This window comes from Engraulis encrasicolus, chromosome 5, assembly GCF_034702125.1.
Source record: "Engraulis encrasicolus isolate BLACKSEA-1 chromosome 5, IST_EnEncr_1.0, whole genome shotgun sequence".
Taxonomy (NCBI): domain Eukaryota; kingdom Metazoa; phylum Chordata; class Actinopteri; order Clupeiformes; family Engraulidae; genus Engraulis; species Engraulis encrasicolus.
In genome coordinates, this window is record NC_085861.1 from 36,785,978 (window position 1) to 36,797,602 (window position 11,625).

The window sequence follows — 11,625 nt, forward strand, 5'->3', positions numbered from 1 at the left end:
ACAGAGGACATCAGAGCAATAGAATGAGCTCTCAGATACAGTACGTCCACTGACTTGTATGGTGCTACATACCAGTAGTGAAACACATTTATGGTCAAAAGTAAAAAAATGAAAAACAGAAAAGTGGAAAAGCAATTGCACCACTTCCACATTATTTCCGAAAGACGCCGCCACAGAAGGAGTAAAGGAAAGGAATCCCATTGATTAAACCTAAAAGAAAGAAAGCACTTGGTGAAGAAGACAGTCTTTTCCCAATGTCCTAGGTGATGGGAGACAAAAGGCCAAAAACACAAAATGAGAAACACAAGGATCAGACCATCAGAAACTGACTACAGGGAAGAGTAGTCGGCGACCAAAACAGTCTTCACCTTTAATAAAATGCATAGTTTTCTTTTTCTTCCCCCTGATTTTCTTCCTGGGGTTTGTTAACCGATACTACGTCGAGCATCTACGTACAACAATCGCTGGAGTAGCAGCATCCTTTCCCCTCCAGTGTCCAGAAGGAAACGCAAACGAGAACGATGGCATTGCAAAAATAATAAATAGCTATTCCTGATCTGTTCTTACCATCTCCCCAACACCTCAGTGTTTCCTTGGTATGGTGTGGGTAAGTGCGGTTGTGTTTACGTTTTGGCTTGTCGTCACGTTTCTGTGACTGAGTCTTAGTACAGTCATTCTCCTCCTTACATTTCCATGGCTGAGAGTTTCTTCCTCTGCTCCTTTCTATTTCCAAATAACCCCAACCCCCCCCAACACCCCAAAAATAGAGTATTTCTCTGGGCAAGAATTTCTTTCCCCTCCTGTCTTCCTTCTTTTCACAGATGGGGAGGCTCGTCCTGCTCCTCCTCCTCCTCCTCCTCCTCAACCTCCCCCAGGTCTTCCTCCTCATGGTACTCTTTCTGCGTCCTCATGATAAGAGGGGTTCATTCTCCTCCTTAGTCCACCTCTTCCTCCTTCCACAACTCTCTCGCCCCCCAGTCCTCTTCCTCACCCCCCTACTCCTTTTCCTCCTCTTCATCCTCCTCATGGGCTACATTCCCCTCTTCCTCCTTTCCATCTCCTCCTCCTCTTCATGGTAAGAACGGCTCGTCCTCCTCCTCCTCCTCACCGCTCGGTCCCGGGTCGCTGAGGCACCGCATCAGTCTCTGCTGCGGCTCCTCTTTGCCCTCCTCTCCTCCTCCTCCTTTCTTCCAGGTTGCCGTGGTGACGGACAGCGAGGGGGGCGGGGGCTTCATCACTAGGCCTCCGTCTTCATCTCCATCAGCGGTGGTGGGGGGCGGCGCAGCGGAACGTTTGCCGAACTCGTCCGTGATGTTGATAGTGTCGGGAGGAGACTGGGGGGAGGCCAGGTCCACCTTTATAGCGGGAACATTGTCCACATCTGGCTTGATGCTCCAGGCCTGGGGGTCTGTGGAGGACAAAGGACAAGGGGACAGGTGAGGAACACAGCTCAGGGTGACAGGGTGCTTGACTGATTAGCCCCCAGACTCTAGTGCCTTGGTCTCCAAACAAAGGCCCGCGGGCCAAATCCGGCCTTGACATGGCAAATTGCGCCATTGCGACATTCAGTGCGCCATGAGGTCAGAACAAATGAAAACATAAATGTTTGTGATTTTCGATCACTAAAACTTCAGTGTGTCATATCTCACGAAAGCATTCACAGAGAGTTAGATCTTGTGCTAAGAGTATCATAACACATTAACAAGAAGGGAAAACGGAAAAGCAAAAATCTGTTCTCTGTCCAGACATCTAACTTGTTTCTCATTGGGTTGGAGCGTTGGTTTGGCCTACAGCCTCATTTGCTCTAAATAATTTGGCCCTTGGAGAAATATAATTGGAGACCACTGCTCTAGTGCTTTGGTTTAATCACTGCATTCTATGTGCAACACATGTCTGATAGGCTCCTTGGCAGAATCTAGTGATCTGATTGGATACCTGCTCTGATAGGTTAAGAGGTCTTACCAGAGGTGAGTCTGGCCCTGGACATGGTGGGAGAATCCGGAGCAGGGGCGGGCACAGTGAGGTAATTGCTCATCGCGGTGATCTGATGAGGAAGACATTCCAGAACCACAATCAGCATTCTAGAACACAGTGTTCATCATCTGATACAATCCATCCAATATGGCTGGACTATATCAGCAAGAGGCAGCACTGATTCACAACACTTTACGTTTTTTTTAATTAGCGTCAACTCAAATCATCTTGTCTTAATCTAGACATCATTACACATTTGTATATAAACACCATATAACCCAAATTCCCATTGAATCATTTCAGACATCATCTAATTTTGATTAGATGCTATTAGGACACCAAAACTGTGTTTCTTTTTTGTCTGGCGTCCCCCAAAAAACCTTCGCGTTCTGCTCGACTCGAGTCCATGTCACATTTCTACCTTAATTCTGAAATACAAAAAAAACACACACATCACATGAGCATGCCACATGCAGTTATGAGATGGTGGTGGTGGTGGTGGTGGTGGTCAGAATAGTAGTTACATTAGTATATAAGCAAGGATTATTAATATTATTAGTGCACAGTAAATATTGCAGTGTTAATTTAACGCTTTGAGAGTATGATCAAATACACTATCGCAGAGTGTTAAAATTGATTCTCTAAGTGTATCAGTGTTGAAACACTTATAAGAATTTAACACCGTTCTACAGAGTGCATTTGGCCCTGTTCTCTTATTCAAGCAGTGAGTTAACACTGTGCAATTTACAGTCTGCCTCTGAACAGATAGTTATCATCATTATTAAAATGACAGAGATGATAGCTTTAGCAAGGTGACTATCTTTATCATTATAATTAGTGTGACGGACGCAGAGACGCGGAGGCTCAGCAGGGGGCGCTACCTTATTCTCCAGCTCAATCACCTTCTTCCTCTTCATCAGGATCTCCTTCCAGCGGTCCTCATAGGGGTCCGCCACCAGCGTGTGACGGTTATAGGACTGGAGCTAGAGGGGAAGACACAGGGACACAGTGAAAGACATTTAGATAAGACAACCAAAAATCGTATAAAAGAGAAAGATATGTCAAACCCCGCCCATCCAATACAAAGGAGTGAGCTCAAAATTTGGTTTCCTAAGGGGGCGTTGTCCTCAAGACTCCTAGGTCTCCTAATCAAAGGTTGTCTAAAGGGGCGTTCACCCAACATCACATGGATACCGGAAAAGAACCGCCCTGAAGTATCTCTCTCTCATATACGATTGTCTGGGACAACTGTAGTAACAACTAGATTGCATTTCCTCACAGAAAATGCTGGAGTATGCTTGCCCGTCTGGCATTCGTTGCCCTTCATGCATGCCTTGCCCTTCATGCATGCCTTGCCCTTCATGCATATGCTGCCCTTCATGCATACACAACATACAGTTAACCATCTAGATATGAAATAACTTCCTGTTTGGCATCTACTATATTGACCAAAACACCTTTTCACCAACTGTAGCGCCCCCCCAGTGGCCTATTTGCACCAAAGTTGGTAGATACCCTCTGGGTGTACTGGAGGTCAAGTGTGAGTAATTTCGTTAAGATCCGTCAAGGCGTTGCTGAGATATGAGCTAACTTCCTGTTTTGATGGTGTGTTTGTCTTTGTTGTCAATTTTGATTGGCTGCTGTGCGTTGATGCTTTCAGCTATTGCTCTGTAAATTACAGCATAGATACAGAATGGTTCAATGGTGGTGTGATAAAAATTGTAGGACGATCAGACAGAAATTGGGCGGAGCATAATTTTTGTTGGTTTTTGAATATGTCAAAATGGGCAAAAACACATTTTTGCTTATTGTAGCGCCCCCTAGTGGCCGATTTGCACGAAAATTGTTATGTGTCCTCTGGGGATAGTGTTGATCATGGGTGTAAAATTGGGTTCTGATACAAGCAGCCGTTGCCGAGAAATGAGCTCACTTCCTGTTTGGCGTCTTCGCCGCTAACTTTGATTGGCTCCTGTTTGAAGACGGTTTGATCAATCCTTACATGACTTTTAGGGCAGATGGATCTCAGTCCAAAGATGCCCTCATAACATCGTGACGATTGGCCAAAATTCGTGGGCGGGGCACCATTTTGACAAAATTATAAATGGCTGGAAAACTATCCAGGCGGGAAATGACATCATAGAGTGTTGGATTTGGGATTCCAGGGATACCAGGTTTTTGAAAATCTGACCAACGGTTCAAAAGTTACAGCATGTAATGTACTTGCAAGTTTGACCTGCTTTGATCTGTCTTGACCGGTTCTACTGTTATAATGAATTGTAGACAAAAAAATAAAATTAATAAAAAGAAAAGAGAAACGGGGTAATAACAATAGTATGCTTACCGCATGGCAAGCATACTAACTAGAAAAGGGCTCAGAGCAGAGCCGTATATAGCCAGAGTCTGGCCAACTATGGGTTCGAACGTTCGAGCTATCCCGATATTTTGATTGGTTCTGGGCTGGTCACATGTTTTATGGACGCCATTTTCGTTCCCCACGCTCCCATTAATGAGCATTATCAGATATAAAAAATAACGCTTCACTATAATATTATAACATTATTATTATGACAAACTGTTGTGCATATGGCTGTAGTGCAGGGCCGGGTCAGGAGAAACAAACAGCATCGTTTAACTCGTGACATAAACGGAGGATTTGGGACATACACGGATATAAACTCCCCTTTATGGAATATAAAGGTCAGAATTAATAACCGGAAAGCAGCAGATTTCTCCGTGTTGTGAGTGAGGTAAATGTATTTTTCCCCCCTTCGACTTTTGTTAACAATTACTATTGAAAGAAATAGTCATGATGATGTCATGCTCTCAAAAACTCCTGTCCGCACTTTGAAAACGAATTAAGTTAGGTTTCTGTCATAACTTGAAATTAGCTTGTCAAATCTTGATTGCCACCTGTATGCTATACTGTGAAAACATAACTTTGCCCACCAAGTTATTATTTCTGTCACGCTAATAAGGCCCTTTCCCCCTGCGATTTAAACTCACGTCCAGTCTCATACTATGAATATCCAGACTCACCTACGAGCATCCAGACTCATCCTACAGTTCTACTGTCTGCAATCGCGATTATGCACTGCTGAGCACATCGTTATTTTTAAACTAGGCTACTGAATCTCGACACAACGTGAAACTTTGGCGCAAGTATTACCAGGGTCCCTGTACATGAACTTGACCATTGTTGTGAATATTATTTCTGTACATTACTTAAATATCTACTTTGACATTGACCCTACCTAGGCAACAACAACTCGAAGTAACGCTTGAATGCACTGCTGAGCACATCAAAACTATGCTGACAAAACCCTCTTTTAAGCAAACCCCTTCTATACGAACAAACTTGTTAACGTTTGTTTTCATATGTTGGGATCTTGATAATACTACAACCCAAGTTTGATGGTCTATGAAGCCTTATTTGTATTTTAGATCCAGCGATTTTGACGGTATGCTGCCCATATGGTTACACTGTAGAATCCTCGCCGTGGGGAACGAAAATGGCGTCCATGATTCGAGTTGGCCAGACTCTCTCTATATACGGCTCTGGCTCAGAGAGTGCACTGCCGCCCTCTGGTGGACAGAAACACACACACACCGCAAACACCAAACTCTGAGCACATATGGCGGCCCCTTGTGGCAGCCTGCACACACAGCAGCAAACAAACAAACAAACAACCAAACAAACAAACAAACAGGCAAAAACACAACAAACTCGGATGATCACATATCCTCCTTGGCGGAGGTAACAACAGTCCTGTACAGTACTGTAGGTCCACTAACTAGTACAGATGTTAAATCTGTCAGGCAAATTTCTGATGAGTACACGACTACCTTAGCCTTAAAAATATTGGACGATCTATCTCACCCTCTTTTCTTGGAATACTCCCCCCTACCCTCTGGCCTACAGGTTACCCTTCTTTAAGACAAACAGAGGGTTAACATATTTTGTGCCTAGAAGCATACAACTTTTAAATAAGTTAAATTCAGACAGAATTACTGTACTACAGTAATTGTATCTACTTTGCATGTTTTGTTTGCCTTTTTTAGTCTAGTCTTGTCTTTGTGTGCTATTGTAATTGCTTGTTTATTGTACTCCCAAAACGCAAGACAAATTCCCTTCGGGGCAATAAAGGTGTATTCATTCATTCATTCACCTGATTGTGGTGGTTGTAGGACTGGAGCTATGGGGACACACAGGGACACACACAGGTGTTTAAGCTTGGACAAAAACAACAGCGAGACTCATACTGTAAGTGTCCGCCACCACAGTTATGGGGGGAAAAAAAATGCTGCTTCATCTGAAAACAACAGCTGTCCTCATATGTGCTGGCCATCACAAAGACATAAGCAATTGCATCTCGGTAACACAGTCACGTGAGGAAAAGTTCAGAGCCCGGTATGAGCGTGAGTGGTTCCCAGGTAAGCACTTTCATGCCAAACGTAACTGGTGCGGGCACTAGCACCGGCACTGTTCTGGTCGGCATGAAAACAGTAAGTGTGAAAAGTAGGACTTGAGTTGCAGGTACACACCATGGGACAAAAAGACATAGACAAAAACAATCATAGCAATCCTGAGGTACAGTATAGGGCCTATGTTCAATTTAGTTTCCACTGCAGAAAGTCTGCATGTCAATTCAGGTACGTTCTGAGTTTCTTTTTTAGTGTGTGATGGATTCCTCTACTCCCTGATGTCAGGCTCTGTTGTGATTGGCTGACAGTGTTTTGTCTGTCTGTAATGTGTCTCGTTCAATCAGGTGTGTGGGGATCCCTCTAACTGGAGTCAGTCGTGTCCAAATCACATTGTCTCTCCCCATTGAGGTGTGTGATGAGATCAAGCAGCACCGGATGAGCTTGATTAAAAGATGCCCATCTAAAAAGGCACTGAGGTAACATGATGGATTAGCTTAGGCAGAATAGAATAATACAATTACTCTGCTGGTCTGAATTCAGCATTTCTGCAGCCATAGCCCATACACATTTTGGGCTAGCCTACGGTTTTCCACTTTCCCTTTCCCTTTTTCCATCTTAAACATGGTTGCTCACTTCTAAATAGGATTGATGTTCATCATCTGTTACATGTTAAATGCAATACCCTTCACTCAAACACATTGAGACCATGCTGAAAGACCACACTGTCGAATTTAACACAATGTAGGTTACTCAACCACTCGCTAATACTTATTTAAGACCATGACTGTAAGGATCAACAGTGTTGTGTTCACCCTCTGGCGTGTCCTCTGCAGGTTGGTCCGCAGGATCTGGCGGATCTCCTCCTCTCGACCTTTAGGCAGCTGGGGGAGAGCGCGCTCTGGCTGCTTCTTAGGCTGGATGTTCCTAGAGACAGAGAGAGAGAGAGAGAGAGAGAGAGAGAGAGAGAGAGAGAGAGAGAGAGAGAGAGAGAGAGAGAGAGAGAGAGAGAGAGAGAAAATAAACTCTCAAGACGTTCCAATAAACATAAGTATGTGAAGTAACATGACATGGTAGAGCGTAAATTTACAAGCAAAATGAATTACACATTTGACGTAGAATACAAAGACGCATTGAAAGGACACAATGGATAGCATGGCAGAGAGTAGGAGAGGAAAGGAAGACCGGAGCAGGAGAGGAGAGGAGAGTAGAGGAGAGGAGAAGGAACGAAGGAAAACAACACTTACTCCATGGTGACGTTGGGGGGCCTGCACGCAGGTAGAGGAGAGGAAGAGAGGACGAGACGAAGACGAGGGCAGAGGAGAGGAGAACAGCAAATGTAAAACAACACCACGTACAACATTGAGATGGCGGAGAGTGTGGATGCCAGAGGAGGAGATGAGAAGACAATAGGAGATGAAAAAAAGCACATACAACATTAAGCTAAAGTTGAGCACGAGAGTAGGAGAAAATGAGATGTAAGTAAAAGTACATATGACAGTAAGATTGTGGAGAGCATGGGTGCGAAAGAAGGAGAAGAGGAGATGGAAGAACACATATGGCATATGGCACATAGGCCTATGGAAGATGGTTTGGATAGAGTACGGATGCAAGAGGAGAAGAGGAGGTGCACAACAAGAAAAGAAAAACAATTGGCACATTCGATATTAATATGAGGATACAAGAAGAGGAGAAGAGGAGAAGAGAAGGAGGACAGAAAGGGGAGAGGAGAAAAAGAGAAGAGGAGTACATACTACATGGAGACACTGGAGAGCATACACTGGAGGGATGACACCATACAAGGGCGTAGAGAAGGGAAAAAGCAAGGGAGGAGGAAAAGAGGAGAGAAAAGGTGCATTCTGCATAGATACAGTACAGGGCATGGCTACTGGCAGCACGACGCCCTCTCACCTCTCCACTATCTCCATCACTTGCTTCACCTCCAATCCGAGAGGAGGAGAGGAAGAGAGATGAGGAGGAGAGGACCAATGGGGAGAAGATTCGTACACACTGCATGGAGCTGGTAGAGACAATTGATGCTGACGCCGGAGGAGAGGAAAAGAGGAAGCGAGACAGACAAGAGGAGGACAGAGGAAGAGAGAGGAAAAACAGAAGATGTAGGTGCTGCTACGTACTGCATGGAGACGGTAGAGGGCATCGCTGCTGGTGCCTTGACGCCCCCGCCGCTCTCCACCAGCTCTATGGCCTGCTTCATCTCCATCTTGTGGTAGAAGGCGATCAGCTGCGGCTCCTTCGACCGCTCACCCGCGATCAAACACTTCTTCACGTATTTCTTATTGAAGCGGTTCATCCTGGCAAGATTAAAATACAGACATACACACACGCACGCACACGCACGCACACGCACGCACGCACGCACGCACGCACGCACGCACGCACGCACGCACGCACGCACGCACACACACACACACACACACACACACACACACACACACACACACACACACACACACACACACACACACACACAGAGCGATCAGACACTCATTCACATACAGTACTTCTTATTGAAGTGGTTCATCCTGACAGGAGGATACAGATGGCAAAGGGAAGGGGTGAGATGATTGTTTAACCCATTGTGAAGACTTAAAGGTGGGGTTGCAGGTTAACCATTTTAAGAAAATGTACTATTATGACATCACGTTGGGGGTTCCGCAGGCTCATAGGAGTCTATGTAGAACCTTAGAATCCTGGGGGAGTTCCCCCAACGTGATGTCATACCTGCAAAACCACCTTAAAGAAATAAATGGCTTCTAGAACTTCATTAAAACCATTTTAGAACTGTTTTAAAAACCTCAAATCACTGATGCAGAACACAGCCTAATGCTGCCAGTGGTGCCAAACTACAACCAAAACATGCATCAATCATCAATGACAAGATAACAAGATTACAATCATTACATCTGGAGAGAAATAAGAAGGAGAAAACATGCAGGTTTTAAGGAGTGACAAACGAGTGTAACAGCAGCGAAACGGGAGGAAAGAAATGTTGAGGAGGAAGGAAATTCACTAGTCTTTCCCCTACAGGAGAGGGATATTTTTGCCGCTGTACTCGTCCTCTTGCGTACGTTTTACTAAGATCCTGCCACAGCCTCTTTGGCATCCCACAGGAGTACTCTACATGTCTGACATATCGACCAAAATGCCAAGCACTTAGAAAGGAGCAGGAGATGGGGGTAAACTGTGAGTGAAAGAGGGAGAGGCAAAGAAGACAGAGAGAGAGAGAGAGAGAGAGAGAGAGAGAGAGAGAGAGAGCGAAAAGGGAGAGAGCGAGAAGGCAAGAATGAGAGAGTGAGAGAGAGATAGAGTGAAAGAGGGAGAGAGGGAGAGAGAGGGAGGGGGAAGAGAGAGAGAGAGAGAGAGAGAGAGAGAGAGAGAGGAGAAAGAAAGAGAAAGAGAGAGAGAGAGAGAGAGAGAGAGAGAGAGAGAGAGAGAGAGAGAGAGAGAGAGAGAGAGAGAGAGAGAGAGAGAGAGAGAGGGAGAGATGAAAAGGCCTTAGAAGGACACATGCTGTGCCTCAGCTGTTCCATTCAAACTGAGTCAGTGTTTGGAAGGTCACATGAGGAGAGGACTGCAGTACAAAGGCAAAGTGCAGTAACTAAACATTTTGTCAAAATTGAGTTTTTCGTAGACTGAAAATGGCCCTCATAACACCTCCTTTGTCTTGTGACAAAGCCTTATGGTCCAAATGTGTCCTGTTTCGGAGATACTGCTTTGTGAAATTACAAGCCGGACCCTCGATACTTATTTTCATTCGTAGTTGATGATCAACGTGGCAATGTGGGATGGGAGATGATACAGTTTGGTGCCTTGGTCAAGGGCAATTAAGCCCTTGTCCTTTTTTTCAGCCACATTTTACCAACTAGTAAACCACCCACATTACAATGAGGATGAGTTTTTTCTTTCTTCATTTGTACATTACACCTAGCAGACACTTTTCTCCAAAGCATATTACATTATCTATATAGCATACACTTTCATACAATTCAGTCACATAAGAACAAAGTTAGCAACAATAAACATTTACCCCACACTATTCCACAACAAATTGGCAAACAGCACAGCAAAAATATACAGTATGCATTCTGTGAATGACAAGTTGGCATTTCTGGAAAGGTAGGAGGGCATATGAACAGCAGATGGCAGTATGGAGCAATGCCTGACCAGATGAGAGGGATCCAGACAGATAAACACAGGAAGTGTGTTTGTCGTGTGTGTGTGTGTGTGTGTGTGTGTGTGTGTGTGTGTGTGTGTGTGTGTGTGTGTGTGTGTGTGTGTGTGTGTGTGTGTGTGTGTGTGTGTGTGTGTGTGTGTGTGTGTGTGTGTGTGTGTGTGTGTGTGTGTGTGTATTTGTTCCAGTGAGTAAGTGTGTGAATGAGTAAGCATGCACGTGTTTGTATTGTTTGTATGTGTGAATGTGTGTGTGTGTGAATGTGTGGGAGTGTGTTTAAGTGACTAAGACAAGGGTCTTTTCAGTTTATCTGCAACTAGACATGCTAGCATTAGCATGAGAGCTAGTTCTTGCTCAGAAAAGCCGATGGATAGGAACATCAACAGTGTTTTGCTTTACAAATACACGCACGCACGCACGCACGCACGCACGCACGCACGCACGCACGCACGCACGCACACACACACACACACACACACTAAGACTTACTTATCCTTCCAGTGGTGGTGTCCGTAATGCCCACAAATGTCCTCTATGCCAGTCAGAAGGTGGTCCAGGAACTACACAAAGATAAACAAGAATAAACAGCACAGACATGAATTAAACACAAACAATTCACCACACCGGACACTTCAGCACACCTCAGTGCTCACCTTGCACAACAAGACCAATACAAGTGGAAGTGGAAGTATGTTAGGGTGACCAGATTTTTGTAGTCTAAAACCGGGACACTTCGTGCGTGACTGAAGGACAATATTTGGCGGGCGGGTCTGGGGGTCCTCCCCCAAGAAAAAAAATATTTTTTAGATGCAATTTCCTGCATTCTAAGCAATTTTAGAGGTCGGAATGACAAATTGCAACTGACTCCTTCAGACTTTCTATACAAGCGCTGGCTGCCATTAATTGTGGCAGGTAAACATGTAATCTTTTCCATATATTTACCCTGATAGACATGGCGCAATGTAGTGGGTGGCCAAAACCGGGACATATTTGTGTCCCGAGAGAGTTTGCTCGGGACATGGGACACACAACTCCAAACC

The 11,625-nt window shown here is 44.8% G+C and overlaps 1 protein-coding gene across 2 annotated transcripts in view; it reads right to left on the bottom strand.

The window, feature by feature from the left end:
- Positions 1–789: 789 nt before the first annotated feature.
- slc9a1a (solute carrier family 9 member A1a) overlaps positions 790–11,625 on the bottom strand; it is a 92,774-nt gene continuing 81,938 nt past the window's right edge. The window contains exons 8-13 of one of the 2 annotated variants that reach the window (XM_063199227.1): positions 11,075–11,145; positions 8,529–8,705; positions 7,209–7,320; positions 2,877–2,957; positions 1,963–2,044; positions 790–1,408 (exon numbers count right to left, since the gene is read on the bottom strand). In XM_063199227.1, the coding sequence (XP_063055297.1) occupies positions 1,071–1,408; positions 1,963–2,044; positions 2,877–2,957; positions 7,209–7,320; positions 8,529–8,705; positions 11,075–11,145 (861 nt within the window). In that variant the 3' untranslated portion in view covers positions 790–1,070. Of the gene's footprint in view, positions 1,409–1,962; positions 2,045–2,855; positions 2,958–7,208; positions 7,321–8,528; positions 8,706–11,074; positions 11,146–11,625 lie in introns of both variants that reach the window. The other variant, XM_063199226.1, reaches the window with a different exon arrangement.